The sequence below is a fragment of the Dermacentor albipictus genome, chromosome 1, assembly GCF_038994185.2.
Source record: "Dermacentor albipictus isolate Rhodes 1998 colony chromosome 1, USDA_Dalb.pri_finalv2, whole genome shotgun sequence".
NCBI lineage: Eukaryota > Metazoa > Arthropoda > Arachnida > Ixodida > Ixodidae > Dermacentor > Dermacentor albipictus.
Genome location: NC_091821.1, coordinates 351157692 through 351179833, shown reverse-complemented (window position 1 = coordinate 351179833; position 22142 = coordinate 351157692). Strand labels below are relative to the sequence as shown.

Sequence of the window (22142 nt, the reverse complement as noted above, 5' to 3'; positions counted from 1 at the left end):
AAGGTGAAACAGTGGGATGTATTTACGGTAAACCTCTGACGTTTAGTAGGTGAGTGCCTGGAATGAAAATGAAACTACGTAGTTGCGATACGGCCAACCTTTCAGTGAAGAAGCTGTTTTGAATGCGGATGCATACCCGTCGTGAACTAATGTGGCGGGCGCCGCACGACACACGATGCGCACGACATAAATGTGGTAATTTCGGAGTTCTAGCGACCTTGAAGGAATGAAAGATGGTTTACAGGACAAGCGATCCGGACACCGTGAGCATATGTGGGCAGATGAAACAACTATATAGTGCTTTCTGACAAGATCGAATGGCAAAGTGAATCTAAGCACGTCCATTAAATCACCGTGTACATGATATAAAACTTGGGCAACCGGAAAAATCTGTAATTTTACAAGACAGCCAACGTAAATTCGCGGCATTTCGGCACAACAAAGCTGCTGAAAACATAGGGACATACCTATCGAAACCGGGACACGTCCTGGAAATCGCAGCTCCAAACATTATACGTGAGACGGCACTCTATATACTGAGTTATACCGCGGCAGGCTGGAACATAAAACCGATGAGCGCCCACGTTTTTCTTAGGGGCGCAAGGCTGCGGCACCGCCGCTTCCTAAATTGAAGAATTTCTACCAGTGCAGCTTGCCAAATCGAGGAAGCGCGTACAACGGAGCAGAGGAAAAGTTCGCCGCGAGCTCGTTGCTTATACGCTTTTGTTGAGCGTCGTGGCGCTCGGTGGAATGCCGCTGGCTGCGCGAACGTTGATCAAAATTCCGGCCGCGAAACTCGCTGCCGATTCCTTGTGTCATTAGGCCTGTAGACCACGCCGACGCGGCGATCGATAAGGCTTTGCGCTCAACTCTGAGTGGAATAAAATTGGAGCTCAGATCGGCTTCACGTTTTTTTTTCTCTCTCTCTCTATTCTTCTAACATTTTCTGATCTTGCTTCTGGACGCCTAAATTAATGTCTCCGTTGCTTCCTCTCTTGGAAGTTCGCATGCTGGGCGCACGTTTCTGCGCTGATACATGGAGCGCGCCTTGATAAACAAAGCTCCTAGCAACAGGCACTGCGTTCTCTGCATGCGTGAGCTAAAAGAGGAGTGTTCCTGCGGGCTATGCGCCTATACACGACACCCTTCTTTTCATTTGTCGAATACATTTTCTTGCTGATGCGAAGCCCTTATTATAACCGTATAATAAAGCGCGTTCGTTGCTTTTGCTCGTGAGAGTATTCGCTCTTTAGGTACTGAAAACATTTAGGGGGAACGGGCCTTGCTTTCTTCGTGAGTATATAAAGGTCGGCGTTATCTATAGCAGGGTGGCGGCAAAACAAGTGACACAGGCTTCCATCCAGTGGCGCGGAAAAACGAGCGGGCCACACATAAACAACATAATGCTGTGTCGTCGAGCAACAAATGATAATTATAAAAGAAGCAATACACTTGACCCGCAAGAAACTGCACATCGCTTCGTGTGGCGCCCGCGTAAACAGCATATGGATGAGAACTCTTCGATGTCGCATTAATCTTCGAGACTGTCTGCTGCTCGACGGTGTCCAGGAACAAAAGTGGATGCTAGCGCGTAGATTTTTTTCTTTAGGTTTTTTCCAGTCTTCCCACTCATTTAATGATTATTGTGGCTACTTCGTGGATCGTTATCTAATTGAACATTGAGATAGAGCCTTTTGTATGCTTTACTTTCGTGCGTGTGCGTGTGTTGAGATAAAACTTAGACAATTAATTTTTGAGATCACAATAAATAGAAGAGTCCTTAACGGCTATTTGTTTCAGTTAGATACTAGGCAAAACAACATTAAAAACACAATGAAACGTAAATATACGTTGTTGGCACTCGTTTATAACTTGCGGAGAAAAGGTAAAAGTAGCGACTCAACAGTAGAAGAACAGCTTCTTGTTGGGATAGTTGGTTCCGTTGTTGGTAGGATGACTACGGAAGGTCCGTTGCACATTAGAAGAAATAAGACGCAGATGAGCCACCCAAAACTACTAGTCTTACAAGAATCTCTTCTACCTCTTATTTCTAGTATACACTCTTAAGCAAAATTACACCCTTTTGCCACACAACAATAATCGTCATCTGTCTCGTCCGCATTTTCTTTAACGCGGCGAGCCCGGTACTTTCCACTAACGAACGGCATGCGCGTTATCAGCATGACATAGCATTCTCGACAGGTAAGTAGCGGGCGCGGCGTTTTCAAGAAAGGAAACGCAAGCAAGGCAGATGACAATTACCGTTGTATGGCAGAGATACACCCCAAAGGGTGTAACTTTACCTAAGAGTGTAGCAGGAGTCTTCCGTGAGAAGTTATATTGCGCACATTTACTAAATGGCACGCTACCATATAAGCTTCTGAGAAACTACAGAAGTTATGTCGCAACATTGGCAAACTACTATGCAACTTTTCTAGAAGTCGCAGTATGTAAAGGTGGCAATGCTGCCTCTATTTTAGAAGTCCACAAATATAGTACATGGTTAAAACAGAGACCGCATATGTCGGAGGTTAGACGAGTATGTTTCACGCAGATGCACTGAATGTAGGGCACACAATAACGCGTGGTCATGTGCAGTCGATAATCATGCGTTATGTCATTGTCTTCGAAACTCTGAAGAAGTGCGTCTTGCAATGCACGCACTGCTACCTGCTTGACGATCGGGACAGGTAGTGCTTGACGAGACTGACATTTCTCAGAGCCTGAACCTGGTCGACGGCGGTCATGAGCGTTTCTTGCTATAAAAAAAAAGAAAGAAAGAAAGAAAGAAGAAAAACACAAAGAAAAAGCAGTGCTAACTCTCTAAAACTCGAGCACGGAGCACTGGCCAGACAGGGGAAAGCTCGCGAGGAACCAGGATGACATTGGGCGTTCGCCGAATCCTTATCAAGCACAAGCATCTCCGAAGGCGACGCGGGCTCCAGCGTGAGGGCAATGCCGCAACAGGTGCCTACGTGCTTACTAAATCCTTATCGGTTTTGACACTGTAACATTGCAACAGACAGCACCCGCCGGGTTGCTGGGGTGACCCTTACCTCCAGCTGGATGATCACCCTGCCGTGAGCCAGGTTCATCAGGAGTGACGTCATGTGCTGATAGCCGGCCGGTGTAACGCAACAATCGCCCTGCAAACGACGTCAGTTTACGTGTCCGGCGTGCTGAAATCAGCAGCGCGCCGGGAGGCATCCGGAATGCAGTTAGCATTTTATCAGATTGCTCTGTACAGAGGCGATCGTTTTTGTCAGCTAATTCTCCAGGCTTCCGCTTGTTGCTATTTTCAGTTGAACGAGCATGTTTCATAAATATTGCACCCACGTTTAGACGCCGCTAATTAGTAAAACGCCGACGTCCCCCACTGCACACACGAATTATGCGAGCGTTTTACCATCAGTTTTTACCGAGAAAGCGTGAAGCTTACTTGGGTGAAGTGCGAGGTAGAAGAAGAAGAAGTAGAAGGGAGTCGATGGCAAACTTGCCTTGTGAGCGCCCTTGCTATCGACTCCACTGATATTCGGTACGATGTTGGTAGGAAGATGAGAGAAGATCGGGTCCACAGTAGAAGAAATAAGACGTAGGAGTAGGAGAGCCATCAAGACCAACTATTCCGTCTAGTGCTGAAGAAAGCTTTGCACGTTCTGTTCAAACACTGGCATCTGTAAATAAGACCCACTCAGAAGACCAGAGAGCGTGCTACGGCAATCTTTAATCACATTGTACAGCCATAGATGAATATTTTTTTTGTTTATTGGTGGTGCTCGATGTCCGAAGAGAAAGAAAGAAAAGACAGAAGCAGTAGGGAAAGTGAAAAGGCTAACCGGATAAATATTCTGGTTTGCGACACTTTGCCTCAGCTGTGTTCGACGCTGTAGTGCAGGGCTCTGGAATATATTTGCACTGTTTGTTGTCCTTTAACTTGCGATTAAGACAAAGTGCTATAGCGCTTAAGCATTCTGCCTTGATATCTATACACCTGCCACGTTCGAGAATTGAACCCGCGAAGTTGTGCTCAGCAACAGAACAGCGAATGCACTACTGGGTGCACGGAGTCGGCTGTAAGACTAAGTTCGTGCGTGAGTTATTCTTCGATTTTGTTTTTGGGACCCAGCAGTGGTGCTTCTAGTTCTCCTTTCTTCCTTCTTTTCTTTATCGCAGTGTAGAGGGACGTGATGTTAGTTGCTCGTTAGGTAACTTGTATATTCTCCGCGATTCTTAATGTGGTAGTTTCTTCGAAGCGGTGAATTATTCTTCCTTTCGCAAAGCGCACCTCGCAGTCGATCGGACAAATCGCTACAGGCACCAGGAAGGGCTCAGGTTGAGTGCGCACAGACGAGAGGGCGCGTCGAAAACGTTTGTGTTACCGTCTACCTGCAGCCGTCCGTCCCGTAAGTTTACAGCAATAGACGAGAGCGAGAGAGAACCACAGCGCATGAAGACCGTCCTGCAGACTCTCTCCTGGAGTACCTCTGGTAGGCTGCTATGTCCGCAGAATTTTAACTCGCCCTGTTCAAGTTCCCCTTCCTCCCCGTTGGTTCGTTAACAAGAAGGGAGGTAGCTTGTCGTACCCGATTATTACAAATACCACATGTTTAACAACAACAATAACAATGTGAACGACGCACACGACGACCATCTTGTTTGTTCTCACTGCTGCGAATGTGCAAAGGAGCCGCAAGTGTAAGAGCAAGGTTCAACATAACTCACCAGGATGTCTCCTTTCGCGGAGTCAAATCCGGCGGACACGATCACTAGCTCAGGGTCGAACTGTGGTGAAAACGTGAGGGAGTTAGAAAATTTCTCTCGCAGCCTCTCACAGTGGTGATGCACGACAAATACGCTTTACGTCCTGTGCGATTATTGGTTGTTCTCTTATTCACATGTTACTGCTATACATTGGTTGCTAAGATACTTTGTTATTGCGTGTTCGGCAGGCTGCTTTCATCTGTTTGTATCAGTGACCCCATTCGCTCAGTGCCGTATAGCCGATTAACGAACTTACGGACTTTTAGTGTTTCAACTAAGATGCCGAATTTCTAGAGCCAACATAAATAAAGCAACCACGGAATTTTTCCGAGCGTAAATTTTCGAACCCTTACTCTTAATCGAACCTCCCAGCAACAGCGCCACCAATTTGTAGAACCATTGTACAACAGCAGTGAAAACATCAGCCGCCGTTACGGGAATGTATTATAACGAAATTTCATTTGTCTGTTACGCCGGCCATTCTAACTGCGGCTACAGGGCACAGCGCCTGCCACGGAGTCCATACAGAACAAAAACAGCATTTACTTTTTTAATATAGTGTCATCTCGAGTATTAAAGTAATTATGAGTATTTTTACCTTACTGTATCACTGTTTGACATTGACTGTCGTATTCTTCCTCTCATTTTCAGGTTGACAGGTCTGCGCTAAACAAGCGGGCCACATTTGCGATCGTGCGAGTCGTTAACAAATCAAGCACGCCTAGTAAGAGAACCAAATCAACGGCATCCGTCCCGACTCACCTCTGAAGCAACGGGCATAACCAGCTGATACATGGCGGTCAAGTAGTCAGCATCAGTCATAGCAGGCTGAAAAGCACGCCGATTTTAGTGAATATCTAGAGAGTGCTAGGTAAATCTTAAAATATTTTGGATATAAATTCAGGATCACCACTTCAAAGATAATTGAAAGTATGTTAGCAGTTGCTTCCTGAAAAGTACAGCACATATTTTCTAGGCCGTTTCATTCAAACCATGGAAGAACCTGAAAACTTACCATGTGTACTGTGAGTACAAAAAAAAGTGCCCATAATGTCACAAGCATTAGTAATGTGCTACATGTAATTGCATGTGGCACGATGCACGGAAGCAGACACACACCTTTGTCCATGGTATGTTGATGTTGTATCCTCTTCCAACGCCTTTGCCAATGTACGTGGCATCGGAGATTTCCGTTTTCGGAAAGATCTTTTCTTTCGAGTATCGGTGAAGAGAGACGTAAAGGACGCTGCGAAGAACATCGAGAGACAAAAAGAGAAAAAAGAACGCTTTGTTCTCACGCCAAATAAAAAGTACACGCAATGGAAGGAAACATTGTTTATTTTGTACGGACTGACGCCATTTCAAAGGCACGAAATTTATCTTGAAGTTCACATTTGCCATTTGCCGACAGAGGTTTATAGCTACATTGCTTTTTCTAAGACCCGGGCTCGTCGAGTAGGACCAGCTGGTTTCGGGAATTCTGGTCGCAAACGGAAAACCAGGGCGGACATGATAGGACACAGAATAACGATCTCCGTTATTTATGTGCATGCCCTCGTGAACAAAAGTAACGGACACCTGACTCCACCCTCAGCCCTCCCCCGTTTTGACTTGGATTTTTAGATCAGCTAGTAAAGATCAGCTAGAGGCAATCTTTCAAGTTCAGGATGCTCTTCAGGCGTACGATTCCACTTTGATTGCCCCATCGCGGTTTGAACAGTGCTTGTTGAGCCCTGTCGGAGGCAGGAGGGGGGGGAGGGGGGGGGTGAAAGGGAGAGGGAAAGAGTGCGGTATGTTACTCTTGCATGCCACCCCACAATACAAATATTTCATGCTTTGAGACATACGTTAGGGACGCAGTGACAAAATTGGTTTTAAAGAAAGCGCAAACACACAAGGCAAATTATTGAACATGTGCTGTCCGCGTATTGTGGCGCCGAGCAGGGGAACGCTTAAAGGAATGTGCCGCGTCGCAGAGACTGGAGTGCATTGTGAACGAGTCTAGAAATCGATGTTTCCGCGTGAGAGTGTTTTCCGAGAACCAGCCATTGATTCCAGGAAATCCGCCCACTTTTCTCTGGAACAGCATCTAGACAAAAAACCATTTTTAACGTGCGAGAAACGCACGACGAGAAAAAGAGAGAAAAAAAAATCTCTGCTCCAACTCGCGCACCGATTGCGCGGAGCAAGCGCTCCGAGATCGATCCTGTTAGCTCAATTTATTAATGAAGGTTGTCGCTGATTGCCCAGCGCCACCAGCACTATGAGAACGCGAAGGGCTCTGTATAAGAAAAGAACACCAAGCAGGAAACATTGTGCAAATAATGGAGAGAAGGAATTTAAACAGACATCTTGGCTCTAAGAGGAAGATTACCCTCTCTCTCTCTGTCTGTCTCTCTCTCTCTCTCTCTAGCACGTAGTAAACAATTTTCACCGACGATTACGATACTCCCTAACGCGAAATTTGAGCGCAGCTCTATACGTGGTTTCGTGTGGCGATATATTGGCTGGCGCGGGCAAACTGTCTCCTACGGCACGTTGCAAATGGAGGGAAGTGTGTCGCGACTGCCTGGCTAATCGGGAGATAGCGGGAGGCAGCGCGTGGGTGACGCGTGGGCACGATTCACAGCAGCCTCCGCATACAGTCCTCCTCTCATGCAATTTCGCTTCTGTTGGGCCACCTCCTATACGGTCAGCCTCCAGCCTACTCCACTAGGCCCTCCCGGCCGGGCTGCTGTGATGCTGCTAGGACGACCCTCTACCTTTCTCCCTCCTACCCTCTCTCTCTTTGACCCATCTCTCCTACCCTGCTGGCGCTGAGCCGTGCTCCCGCATGGGTTGCAGAAGATAGTGCTAGCATTTCCTCCTTCCCCACGAGAACCACTTCTCTCTCTCTCGGTGGCGTCATCGGGGAACAGACGACGCGCGCTAGTCTGGCGCCATCTCGTAGCCATCGTCCCCGAAGATCAGTCCGTCTTGCGCGGCACTGCGCTTTTCTTTTCACGCCTTTCGCCACACCCGCCTCCTCCGCTTTTCTCCTCGCGCTCTCTTCGCTGCCGCCGTCTTTCGGGCCGATTTAGGGCCAATTTACGCTCGAGCCGCCCATCGCCGCAAACCGCACCGCACGCGTGCGGTCGCGCGAAAGATTGCACATATCAAACACGTGTGCACAAACTTCGGTTTACAATGTGTAAGGTATATACTGTGCAAACAGTGTAAATGGTAATTTGTGCATAAGTGCTGGATACGTGCAATTTTTCGCGCAACCGCAAGCGCGCGGTGCGGCTTGCGGCGATGGGCGGCTCGAGCGTAAACAGGACCTTCATCCCCCGCTGCGCTCCGCGTTCGCTCTTTCACCCTTCGCTGTGCCCGCTCGCTCGGTTACGCCGAGGGACGACGCGGACGCGAAAAGAAAGAGCAGTGCTCTAAACATAACGCAACTTTACTGACGTCTCGGACGCGAGACCGGCCGAAACTCTGACGAAGGCCGGTCGTCGGACGACATGGCCTTCGTCGCAATCTAATTAGACGAAGAGACCGAAGAAAACCAGCGGAAGAGAGGACATCTTGTTTACGTTTTATTTTTTTATTTCCGATAACGGCCCTCATGCGCTACTACTTTTCCAGTGGGCGTGGCATACAAAAAACGCTCGTGTACTGAGACACTCAGATGTACGTTAAAGAGCGCCACGTTGATGATATCTTTTGGGGACATTAAGTACCATAGTTTAGTTTATTTTTATTTCAATGCTCTATTTTCGTAATATATTTTCATTTTCCGCAGTAAAGCTAATACCATGAGCTGTGGCTCAATGTGAGTGCAGTAAAGAGCTAACGATATCTTTGGTTGTCTATCCTATAGTAGTTAACAGTCATCATTAACTGAGATTGTACAGCTCAGTTTGAACACTGTTTGCATTCTTTATCGACATGGCAGAAGAAGTAGATGCTGGTGCACAGATGTGGGGTACCGGTTGCTCCTCATCCGATGAACAGGTTCTTTCTTTTCTTTTTTTAGCCTCCTCTTTAATTTGCACGAATTTGACGACACATTACTCGTCAACATAACGGCTTAAAAGCCACACATTGCTCCGAAGACTCCGCGGTCACCAGATGCCATCGAGCTGTGCATTTGAAATAAAATCCTCACCAGTTGCTTTCGTAAAAAATCTCCTGCGTTCCGTTTCCGTGGTGGACGTCCCAATCGAAAATGAGAATCCTGCAACGAAGACGAAAATGTACTCAGCAAGAGATGACTGCTCGTGCCATTATATGGTTGGAAAAGCATTCTTCGCTCAGAATTGCGTGCGCAAAAACACTACGAAGCTTTAGTATAGTGAATAAGGAACGGTTTAGAATTTGCAACAAGTTGGGCGCGGACTAAATGAGCTGTTCCAGCCTGCCTCGTTAAACCGACGCCTGTCGGCGTTTATTGCTATAGAGCTTAGGAACGCCGCCCGTACAGCGAAAAATGCACCAAGTAGTGCCTGTGTAGTGTGACTATGCCGTCAGGTCGCGTACACAACCCGATAGTGAAGTTACGTTGCAATTGCACGGTATAACTGCAGTTGCTTGTGAAGAGAGGTCTCAACGTTTCACGTTGTGGGTGCCCGTTGTAAGGCAAAAACGCAAACAGCATAAGCGTGCAGTAGACATGCACGTAAAAACATTAAAGTTAAGCGGTATTACCACGAAATGTACGAATGTCATCATTATCTATACAGGTCATTTCCTTTTATAGAAACAGTATTAGTAGACATCAGTAAGTCATCTGGCAGAAATGGGCACGCAATGCAAAGCGCTAAGATCACGCTGTTTTATTACGCCAGTCGAAACTCGGGCACACCTGTAAAGCAGTTCTGTTGTGCCCCTATTTCTGCCTAATATCGCATGACTTTTGGGAGCACAGTGGCTGACGCGCACACGAGTGAAGAGGTGGCTGAACGATAAACGGGAATTTGCGGACCTCGATAGTTGGCACAAGCCCGGATTTTCAATACTTCTTTTCTACGGGCAACGTGCTCTCAAAGGTCTGTAGTGTTTTTTTTTTTCGAGGTAACTGGCTTAAGCAGGCTCTGCTGTGCATGCGCGACGGCATTAGTAACTGCTGTAACGAAATTCAGTTGGGAGTGAAGTTCTCTCCTGCCCATCTATGTGTCCGTGATTTACGTGCGTAAGCAGTTGCGCTTCCAAAAAGCCATACAATGATGAAAATCGACCAACTGGTCGACATATGATGCTGCTTAATTTGAACGTGGCTTTTCTTCCGTGTCCAGCGACCATTAAATTATGTCGCTCTCTCTCTCTCTCTTTCTCTCATAGGGTTCGTCCGTCCGTCCGCCCGCCCGCCCGCCCGCCCGTCCGCCAACCTGTTTGCCTGCCCGCCCGTCCGTCCGTCCGTTCGAACGTTCGTTCGAAAGTTCGTTTGTTCGTTCGCTCGTTTGTTGCCATCTTCACGTCACCTCAGATATTTCACCTCAGACACCCACAAGTAGCCGAGATCAAACCCTTAGGTTTCATTATAGGGGCCCTTTCGTCTCACACTTGCTCGTTTTTCTCTCGGCTATACAGGGTGGTCATTTTTAAGCTTTACGGACTTTTTAAAGATTGCCTGTTGCGGATAACATAATTCTAGTCTTTGAGCTGGATTATTCAGAGGCGAACATTATTTGCATAAGAAATTGAAACACATTTCCAACCAATTAACAAAAATTCACTAATTATTTTTATTGATTACTTCATGGCCCATATTGCAATTTACGAATTGTAGCCAGTGAAGTTGTAAGGTGCATTCACTTGGAATGAATTTCTCGAACGACACCAGTTTGTACATATGCGCCATCAAACTCGCCGTAAAAATGCACTGTTGTTCTACTTACTCTTTTATCGAAACGTTGCTTTATGCACTGAAGCACAAAATTAACTGGAACGCCCACGTATTTCATCCCAGACTTCGGGAAATAATATCTCGAAACTTTCGTCCTCCAGGAAATTCGTTTGAAGTGGATACGTCTGGCCAACTCACCGGCTACAACTCGTAAAGTGCAATATGTCCCATAAGGTAATTAATTAATAAAATAATTAGCGCATTTTCCATAATTAGTTGAATATGTGTTTCAATTTGTCGCACTAGTAATGTCCGCGTCTTCACCTAATACAGCTCAAGGAGAAGAATTATGCTATCTGCCATCAGCGATTATTAAAAATTCCGTAAAGCTTGAAAATAATCACCGCGTATTGAGACACTCAAAAGGTAGAAAAAATGGCAGCGGCTTAGCTCGGCTATGCCAGGATATACGCAGCGAAAGCTAAGGCATAGCATGGTTAGCCTTGGTTAATCTTGATTGCAAGTCCAGGTTAGTCTGGTTGTCTAGCTATGTTGCGACGTTTAGCCAGTCGTTTGGCGCGCTGTTCGTCTGTTTCCTGGGCGATTCGTATCCTTTTCATCTCGTTCCGATGTGGATTCTAGGCCTACTCCTGCTTATCAGAATTGTAGCCATCCATACTGCCGCCTCAACTGTGGTTGCGGCGCACGCGAGCTCTCCTTTTCAATCCTCCGACATGTTATCAGGCATGCGACGCAGCTGGCGAAGCGAGCGGAGGCAAACGCAACGACGAGGAACGCGTTGTGACGTCATGTGCCTCCTCGGAGCACCGCCACGACGAAATCGCAAGTTCGCGGCCAGTAAAGCTTTCGCTTTAAAAACGCAAGCAGTTTGCTTATTGAAAGGTTGCACCAATAAGAAGCACTATTTATTAGCGTAGACTGCCCTAAAGGGTATTTCCCACGTGCGTTTCTCTTTGCACGACGCAGCGCGTCTTACATTGCAACGCGAAGCGCACGCTCCTCGTTCGCGTACCTCTCGAGGCCGTAGCGTTGCATAGCGTAGCGAGCAGCAACCGCAGCGTTGTTGAAGATGCAGAAGCCGGACACCGTAGCTGCTGCCGAGTGGTGGCCCGGGGGCCGGATGAGGGCGACTCCGTTCCTGCACTGTGCACACAGCATAGACCTTAGAATTATTACTAAAAAAAACGGTCACGTTGTCGTTATTATAGAGGTTAGTAAGAGAGAACGCCCGGCGCAGATGTCTTTTTAAAGTGCGGCTGTACCTGCTAATGCACGTTATTCGTAACTGCACGTTCAACAAATACCAAAATTAATGTGCTCGAGCGTTGTCGCTAATAGCAGTTCTTGAGCCTTGTACAGGTTACAACTTATTTTGCTACGTCGTGGACATCTTAATAGACATATTTTCTTCTGTTTGGCCTAAGCCGTATTATAACCCCAGCGACACCCCCTGTTCGATCACTGCTGGTCAGACTCCGGCAACATCGCTTTTTCGGCCAATTGCTGCTCGTCACTTCGCCTCCATTCTCGTATAAGCCTCTGTCTCCATTTAAAATCTACCTGTTGCGCCTTATAGCAACACTAATAACATGCAATGCGAACAAGCCTGACTATATATGGATCACTGCACAATATGGGGCACGTTTATACGTTTTGGTGCACCATGCAGCGTCCATGCGCGTAGCGCTTGAGTGCACGCGCGTGGTCCATTGAATTACGTTCATGATTCATGCATTTCAAGCGCTTAAAGAGAAACAGGAAAACTGAGATAAGAAAAGACAACAGGACAGAAAGGACGCTATAGGACGCGCATCCTCCGTATCCTGCTGACTTCTCTCGGTTTTCCTGTTTCCACTTAAGCGCTGGAAATGCATGAAATGTAGCAATTCCAACCCACCAATTATCATCATGACAAACTCTTTCATTATTTGTGGGCCATTGAAAGTCTTCCATATAAAATAAAAGCAATTCAACAACAGCTTGGTTTGCTGGTTCGGGTGGCTACAAGCTACACATCTTACTCGACGTTCTAAAATTCGACATAGTCCTGGGGCCGTATAACGTAACACCATTTCATTTTAACTTTATTCCAATCTCCTGACGTCAAATTTACGTAACCGCCAACGCAAGCATCAAGCGGTGACTCGCAGCGGTGTTTGACCAGCCCAATCAAACGCTCTCCTCGCTTACAGGAGGCCACTTTTGCTTGCTTTGAAAGCAAATATCATTGCCTAGGTTGACAGGGCTTTCTCATCTAATTAGCTGGCAATAAGAGGGGAGCGCGCACAAATGGAGAGGTTTTCGGCAGGTCCTAGCTAGCGCAGTGAAAGTATATAATTGGATGAGAAAGACGGTATACGATTGGTTCTATGCCCTTTGTTTAGCTCATACAGCGGCTGGTTGAAAATCGCGGCGGCGTCCAACATAAGGTTAAAGATATTACTAAAACAGATCCTCAGCAAAGAAGGGTTGGCAGAGCGATGTCGTATACACGCCAAAAGAGCTCGACAACGTTATACTGCCACCCAATTTTTAAATTTATTATTATACGCTGGGAAACCCATTCTCCCCGGCAGCTCCCAGTATAGCCAGTGCCCGGGACATTGGCGGGAAGCCATCTTTTATTCCTTTCAAAATGGGGCAGTCTCCGGCTATTGCAATAAAAGAAATGTCAATCTTGTTCGGCATAATAATGAATCTTTAGTCCATAGCGTGCGTACATTTTGGCGTGCGAGTTTTCGCGATTTCGTGACGTCGCGTTACAGGTAGCCCAAGAGATCTTGACTAATGGCGTACAGGGCCGGGGGCGAAAAAATTTCACCGACAATTATATACGATAGTCCCTAATGCGAAATTTGAGTGCAGCTCTGTGCGTGTTTTCATTTCGCGATATATTGGCTGTCGCGGACGTTGCAAACGAGCAAAGTGTGCCGCGACTGCCTCGCTAATGTGGAGATCATGAGAGCCAGCGCGTGGTGAATCTTCCCTCCTCATTACAGGCCGTGCCCATGCCCATTTCTTTTTTTTTTGATTTCAACTAAGATGTCATTAACTCGCGTTTGTTCCCTCACCCAATCTGCTCTTTTCTTATCCCTTAACGTTACACCCATCATTCTTCTTTCCATAGCTCGTTGCGTCGTCCTCAATTTAAGCAGAACCATTTTAGTAAGCCGTCGGGTTTCTGCCCCATACGTGAGTACTGGTAAGACGCAACTGTTATACACGTTTCTGTTGAGGGATATTGACAACCTGCTGTTCATGACCTGAGAATGCCTGCCAAACGCACCCCAACCCATTCTTATTCTTCTGGTTATTTCAGTCTCATGATCCGGATCCGTGGTCACTACCTGCCCTAAGTAGATGTATTCCCTTACCACTTCCAGTGCTTCGCTACCTATCGTACACTGCTGTTCTCTTCCGAGACTGTTGAACATTACTTTAGTTTTCTGCAGATTATTTTTTAGACCCACCCTTCTGCTTTGCCTTTCCAGGTCAGTGAGCATGCATTTCAATCGGTCCCCTGAGTTACTAAGCAAGGCAATATCATCAGCGAATCGCAAGTTACTAAGGTATTCTCCATTAACTCTTATCCCCAAATATTCCCAATCTATGTCTCTGAATACTTCCTGTAAACATGCTGTGAAAAGCATTGGAGATCGTATCTCCTTGCCTGACGCCTTTCTTTATTGGGATTTTGTTGCTTTCTTTATGGAGGACTACGGTGGCTTTGGAGCCGCTATAGATATCTTTCAGTATTTTTACATATACGGCTCGTCTACACCCTGATTCCGTAATGCCTCCATGAATGCTGAGGTCTCGACTGAATCAAACGCTTTCTTGTAATCAATGAAAGCTATATATAAGGGTTGGTTATATTCCGCACATTTCTATATCCCCTGGTTGATAGTGTTGATAGATTGATAGGTTGATAGCCTCACTTTCGCTCTTTCATATTCTTCGCTTGTTCGCTCGGGCAGCTGGCCAACACCAACGCTCGCCTCAGGAACGGGCGCCTAAAGCTGCGCTCTAAAAGGCTTAGAATCATAAACAATTACTTTCCTTTTGTTCATCCTAATCAAGCATCATCACTGCGTACACGTCACGTAATATCGGCAGTTTTCGCGGTTTTTCGCGAAGCGGGAGTGGCACGATAAACCTTTGACCAACGGGGGAGGTCTAGAGATGGAATAGGAACAGATAGTAATAGCTTTACGTCATAGCGCCCCAGTGGCTGGCACACACACCCAACGTAAAGTCTCTCGCCTTGCACTATACAGGACAGATAGATACACTGAAAAGGGAAGGAAGAAGAGGTACAATGCCGGCACTTGCTCGAACACATGCATTTAAAACAACGTGGAGAGAGAGAGAGAGAGAGAGAGAGACAGAGAGAGGAAAGGGGAAAGGCAGGGAGGTTAACCAGAGAAAAAAAAATCCGGTTGGCTACCCTACGTTGGGGAAAGAGGGGAGGGGGAGGTAAAGTGGAAACAAAGTAGAGATAAGGAAAGGAAGGAGCATAGACAACGTGAGTTTTAGAGCAAGGTAAGCAGTAAAAGAAAGAGCGAGAGATGCGAAGGTGAGGGGTCTCGACAAGACACCCTCAAGTAGCACACGTCGCGTCAAGAAAATGCGCAGCCCTGTGTGGGCAGAAAGTTATTCGTAGCCTAGCGGTTACAGGTAAACAACAGACAGTGTTTTAAATCAAGAAAAAAAAATCAGCTGGTTTAATAGGAGAAAAAGAGCAGTTAAAATCGCCCGCAAAAGTTTGCTTGCTTCCGGCTATTGGGTAAGGCGGGGCAAAATGAAGCACGTGGTATAAAATGCGTCATTTAGCGCTTACCGCTCTTAATCTTCAAACCGCACAATCTAAGTGACCTGATACTTTTTCGACAGATCACACTATTTGTCTACTTTCCTTGATAGGAAAATTGTACTAGGGAGAGGTACAATGGAAGGAAAGAAAAGGCCCCGGAGTGCCCGTTAGTTGGTGGTCCGACAAAAGGAGGCAGCAAACAGATCGCTCGATTTTCCGAGCGTGTACACTGCAGTCCTGGCGCGTTGTTCTATCAACGAAAGTTTTTATTTTTTTTCTTCACTTCTCGCGCTACCCTTACGCAAAATTTCAGCGCAGCACTTCTGATTCTTCACTGTAGTAAAATTATTTGATCGTTGCTCTAACGGAGAGGCAGAACGTGAGCCTTAAAATAAATTTTATTAAGCGCATTTTTTGTTACCGCTCTAAAATGTTTCCTCACTCTTGTCTGGGGTGGTCTGGATGTAAGAGAGTGACATTCAGTACTGTATTTTTCGGAAATTACATGCAAAGAGCATGTAATTACACTTAATTTGGGAAAACACGCACAAGAAATGCGAGCGTACTAAAAGTGGTAAAAAGCTTCCATGAAATTTCGCCAGTGTCAAGAAAAAGAAACTAAGAACTAAAGGAGAGAATGCAGAGCTGAGCTCAATTCTCAGACCACCCACACGCAAGGCCAAGTTGTTGACAAAGGCTGACAGAAGGCTGGTGGCCTTGCAAAAAATGTAGAAATTGGAAGACCAGAGAAAGCGAAGGCGAAGGTATCCAGCCAGCCGCGCAAAATGCTCGGGAAGAAGTATTCTGCTAGTCATACGACTCGCACCAAAGAAAAAAAAAAACTGGTGGTGTTTGGTTCGCAAGAATTTCTGTCGCAAGATACCAGCAGAATCTGTGTCGATTCAATCCAGACCGCGTGGCGAGTTGGTCCATGACGCCTGCTTGGCCGCTCACGAGACCCGCTAAAATTGCCTCGTTTGCAAGTAATGAATCGTATTATTTTTTGCGGATGTCTCATTTAACACCTCTAATGGCACCATGTCTCCCCGGGGGTCGGGGCAAAATGTGACATTTCATACGTCTTAAAATTATTTTTATTTTTTAGTTCGATTAATTCTAGGGCCATTATTTTTTCACACCAAGAAGGCAGAAGTTCAGGGAGCGTTGTCACTGTATTTTTTCGTAAGTATTATTAAAGACAAGAAATTTCAATTAATTTGTAGATTTCGGCCTTATATTATCGCGCGCCTAACAACTTCTTTACAATAAGATTGTTCACCTTATCAGCGCAAAGGGTATGAAACACTATACGGATTACGCATAATATTGACTAAAAATTGGCTCCGTCTATCATCATATGCGGGAAGGTATGAAGTGCGTGCACGCCCCCCCCCCTTCTTTATTTAAATAGGGGGGGGGGGAGCTATAATGACAAAGAGAACACACAACAGTCCAGTCAGAGGATATCAGAGTGCCATGGCGTGTCTCAATGCCGCACCAGAAAGGTGGCTTTGCCGCGAGCTCCCCCGCTCGCATCTTATCTTCTGATTGGTCTTTGACGAGTGCCTAACTAAAAGTACACAGATCTCGTGCTCAGAAGACGAACGCCATAGCTGCAGAAGTCTGCAAGGCGTTTGTCCAGCAGCCCCAACGCAACACAGGGAAGAGAATACACCACACACGCGTTACCTCAAAACCGAAGTTGTATTACACGTGACGCGCATATACATATGGAACAGCTCACACGTTATCAACCCTTGGTCGCAGGCAACAAGGAGCCAAGCAAGGGAAGAAAAAAAAACAAGTAAGAAAACCAAGTCATAACAAACAGGACAAGGATGCTGGGTCACATCCTAGACACGTCAAGAAATTAACTTCCTTGAGCGGTCGCGCATGTATATGTGCGTGTCGCGAGTAATAAACCTTTCGTCGAGTCAGCGCTTTCGTGGCGTGGTCCCGCTTCTGTGCTTTGTGCCTTTTACGTTCGTGCCGTACCATTAGGACTCGGTTGTACCGACTCGCCAAAGCAGCTGCGGACATGTCCATTCGTTCTGACGTCGTCGTGATATTTAGCGCAAACAGACGGGAGGAAAGGAAACGTTTTTCGTAAATATATGAAAACCTTAAGTAGGCATATACGCCAACAGCTTCAGCTGAAAACAAGCCCCTGAATGCCCGCAAGGATTTCTATATGCGGCGTTTGGCAAGTGCGCAGATGGTCCGCGCGCTTATTACTCAAGTACACAGAAGTTCACATTGAAACCATTGAAATCATTGAGAAGGCGCTCCGCCGGGTATATACCGCGGGTTCCGCCCGCTTTTTTATACACTTATAATTATTGTCGCTTGTGGTTTGGCATCATTTTCACGAACGGCTACTATTTATGTATCAGCACGATGGACGGCGCCTCCTGCAGCGCTTGTGATTGCGACGAGACCATAGAACATATCCTATTATACAGTCCCTCTTTTGACAATGACTGTGTGCCATTTTCAGCCGACCGGACGACAAAGCGTTCACAGTTCTACGGAAAGAAATTGCGACAGGTCTCACCTCATGATGACTATCTATACGGTAGTGCGAGTAGCAATTGGACAATGCAGCGACAGGCCATATTCCCGAAGTCACGTTCACTTCGGTGCGCAGTGTTAATTCGGACACTTCCGCTGATTCGGCTGTGCGCCACGTACTTCGATTTTGTCCCACTCTGTTATGGCACTCGCTTGCCAAGTTCGCCCAGCGAGCATGGAGGCATGACGAGGACTGTATGACGCTGACGCAGTGACGATGAAATGAACGAGAAGGAATGATATCGATGCAACGACAGGGGCGACGACGGCACGACCACAACGATATGTGGATGTATGAATTATGACGATGGTACAATGATGACAACATGACGACCACGACACGATGACAATGAGATGACGCCGACGTGGGACGGCGACCGTATGACGACAACCGGACGAAGAAGCGGCGAGAATGACAACGATCGCACCATGATGACGACGTTATGACAACGAATGCATGGTGGCGTCTGTGTGACGACGACGCAACGACGACGATGGCACGACGAGGACGTCATAATCGCGATTGAACGACGACAGCACGATTGCGACAGAACGACAAACAAGGAATGACGTCAATGAATCAACGAAGCTGGTATGCCAACGACGGCATGACAAAAATAGGATTGTGATAATGAAGTGATGACGATGATGATGTCATGACGACAACGGTATGACGATGAATGTATGACGGCAATGTACTGACGACGAAGGCAATACAATGTCATGAGGCCAATGGGATGACGACGAGTATATGATAACAATGGCGTGAAGATCACTGTATCACGATACAATGACAATGGTAATGATGACAATGGTAAAACGACAGCGTGACGGCGACGTTATGGCGACGACTGTGTGACGGCGATGGCGTGATGGCCACTGCATGACGAGAGTGAAATGACAAAGCTGGAATGACGACGATGCATTGACCACGAAGGCATCGCGACCCCGAACCTAGTCGTCCAAGCAATTTGGACCACTGGGCAGGAGTAGGAGGCGTGACGACGACAGCACGACGAGAGTGATACTCACGAAGCTGGAATGACGACGATTGGACGATCGCGACGGCACCCCTATGGTGGTGTGACAAAGAATGCGGGACGACTGCAAACGAGTGGTGACGACCACGACGGCATCACGACCAGAGACGGACGGACGGACGGACGGACGGACGGACGGACGGACGGACGGACGGACGGACGGACGGACGGACGGACGGACAGACAGACAGACAGACAGACAGACAGACAGACAGACAGACAGACAGACAGACAGACAGACAGACAGACAGACAGACAGACAGACAGACGGACGGACGGACGGACGGACGGACGGACGGACGGACGGACGGACGGACGGACGGACGGACGGACGGACGGACGGACGGACAGACAGACAGACAGATAGATAGATATGGTTTGGTTTGGTGCCTATAGGTATAGCACAGCCCACTACGGGGGATTAGCCACAAATTGGGCGGCAGTAGGTAAAAATGGAAGAAAACTTTAATGGAATTTCGTAAATTAAGAATGATTATAATAAATGAATACTAATCGTTAACATAAATTTTAGGTCTATGTTAGGAAAAACTTAAAGTCAATATTTTTCATGGTAAGGAAAACCAAACTGATAAAAATAACATGTAGTCTCTTTTCGCTTACAAAATTAAATACGGCATATCTACGTTCCTATTGCAGCTTGCAGTATCCTAGTGCCGACTCCTCAAGAGATGGCATAAAAGAAGGTCCAAACGCAGTTAGCACCACCGGATGCAAAGTTTCTAGCCTATAAAGCGCGTATAACGGAACAGCTCTGGCATATTGCCGGAGTAGGTCCGAAATAAGTATCATAGGCAAGAAACTTTGTATCCTGTGATGCTAAGTGCGTTTGGAATTGGTAGCTGAAACCCATTTGTAACAGTAACCAGCTTGCTTAGTCAGTAATGTTACTAACTCTGTCATTACCGACTGTGGTTAAACCAAGGTGGCAAACAGTGTGACAACCGGGTTGTAAGGACAACAACCTTCTATTTAAAAGTGTGTATTCCCCCAAAGAGGGAAAATAGCGAAATAAAGGAATTCTGTCAAACTCACTTTTCCAGACACGACTCCGTCGACAGCCTGGAGCAAGCAGCCGCAGGCAATACGGGCGCACTGATTCGTTTCCTGCGCATATCGTGACACAAAGAAACAGCCACAGCTTTTACGCCGTATTTCACGGATCGCTACCTAAAAAACAAAACCAGAAAACAAATTGAACGGTGAACGAACTTGGCGTGAGCAGTTGAGTCGACCAGTCAGTTCTCATGTACACTGACTTGACAAATTCTCCGCGAACACCGATTTATATCTATATTTAAAATTTTCTAATGTTCCTAGGACCTGTTCATACTTACGTAGTTCTTGCATACGTTTACCTTTCTTACAACGTTTACCTTTCTTACAAGTTACAAAGTACATAATATTTCGTGCACTTAACAAACCACTAAGTAGAGAAATAGTTTTAACTTTTGAAGGGCAACAGGTAACCAGGGTTAAAGAGCAAAAGTTTCTTGGTGTTTGGTTCCAAGAGCACCTTTCATGGAATGTACACATTAATAATTTAGCTACCGAACTCTCCCGATCTGTTGGATGCTTGTATAAAATTGCACACTTAATACCTATTTGGCTGAAACAAAATCTATATACTTCACTGTTCTACTCCAGATTATCGTACGGCATATTGGTATGGGGTACCACAACAAAAGCTAACTACAACAGGCTCATTATTCTACAAAAGAAAATATTACGCATTTACGAAAACTATCAGGGACCATGTCATGAACTAAGCACATTACCATTATTTTTAAATACCGAATGCTTAAAGCTAACGACGTTTACGATTTTAAACTACTGCAGTATATATATAAAAATGCACTCTATATACACGAAAACATTAATGAAGCTCCTTACGATATTAGACTAAAAAGAAAACGGACCCTAAACACAAGGACCAAGTATGGTAAACAAACAACCAGGTACCAAGTACTAACAATCCTAAATAAGCTAGAAGATAACATTGATTTCAGTATGACAAGAAACGCCTTCAAAAACCATGTGAAGGAATTGTTACTAACACAGTGTTTGAGAGAGTGATTGTTGCTACATAAATATATTATAACCCGCTTTTTTTCCTATTTTTCTGTTTTACGTGGATACGTACATGTTCATAGTTATATGCTGCACTTTAGTGTACTATGGTAATTTACCTGTATAACCTGTACTTTATTGACTGTGAACCGGGAGTGGAAAGGGAAGAGGGGAGGAAAAGGGGAACATTTTTTCTTATTTCACCGTCTATATTAGTAAACAAACTGTAACCCAAAAATTTTGTTATTTCTGTTCTCAGTTTGTGTAAACTCGTGCATAATGTGTTAAAATATGTAACGTTGTGTGTGTCCGCTCACTGCCAATGAACTACCACTAAATAATGTATAATAAAGGCGTATATTGGGGGTAGAGGGGCCCCTGTCAGGCGCTGTGCGCCTTTTGCCCCTGCACCTTTCTTGAAAGTGTATTCAAGATGAAATAAACATTCATTCATTCATTCATTCATTCATTCATTCATTCATTCATTCATTCATTCATTCATTCATTCATTCCTATACTTTGTCCGTTTATTTTGATTTTTTCTACTCCCTGTTTCTGCTACTTATGGACTTACTCTTTAGCATTTTGGTTATTTTGTTACATAGACCTTTTGGCAATACTTTGCCATTTCATTACCTGTCATTCTTTTCTTGAATTTTTCTTAGCTAAAATTTTAGCATGACCGGTTCTTCTCGGTACCAAATTTTCGGTGTTTCATCTATAATAGAGAAGAAGAGAGCAAGTGATGCAAAAGAGTTGGAGATTTCACCGGTTCGTGAACTTTTGAACTTCGGCATAAAGCACACCGCACGCCATCAAACGACAGTTGTTTAGCGAGTTAGCGAATGTGTAAGCTGTCGAACGCTTGGTCGTTATATAGAATGCTTATGAGGCAGTGAATATAAATGAGTGAGAGAGCGTGTTAATTAATTTGTGAATTAGTGCAATACGGCGGGAGCGGAGGGAGAGGCGCAGAACATTCGACAGTTAGCCGGGCGATGTTAGGGATCGAGAGTCGTGC

The 22142-nt window shown here is 45.9% G+C and overlaps 1 protein-coding gene across 1 annotated transcript in view; it reads right to left on the bottom strand.

Moving 5' to 3' along the window:
• The window catches only part of LOC135909659 (polyamine deacetylase HDAC10-like), a 39766-nt gene that overhangs the window by 16967 nt on the left and 657 nt on the right, over nt 1–22142 (bottom strand). The window contains exons 2-8 of the mRNA XM_065441694.2: nt 20087–20158; nt 11622–11752; nt 8912–8980; nt 5881–6007; nt 5524–5589; nt 4723–4782; nt 3057–3146 (exon numbers count right to left, since the gene is read on the bottom strand). Coding sequence (XP_065297766.2) covers nt 3057–3146; nt 4723–4782; nt 5524–5589; nt 5881–6007; nt 8912–8980; nt 11622–11752; nt 20087–20158 — 615 coding nt within the window. The remainder of the gene's footprint in view (nt 1–3056; nt 3147–4722; nt 4783–5523; nt 5590–5880; nt 6008–8911; nt 8981–11621; nt 11753–20086; nt 20159–22142) is intronic.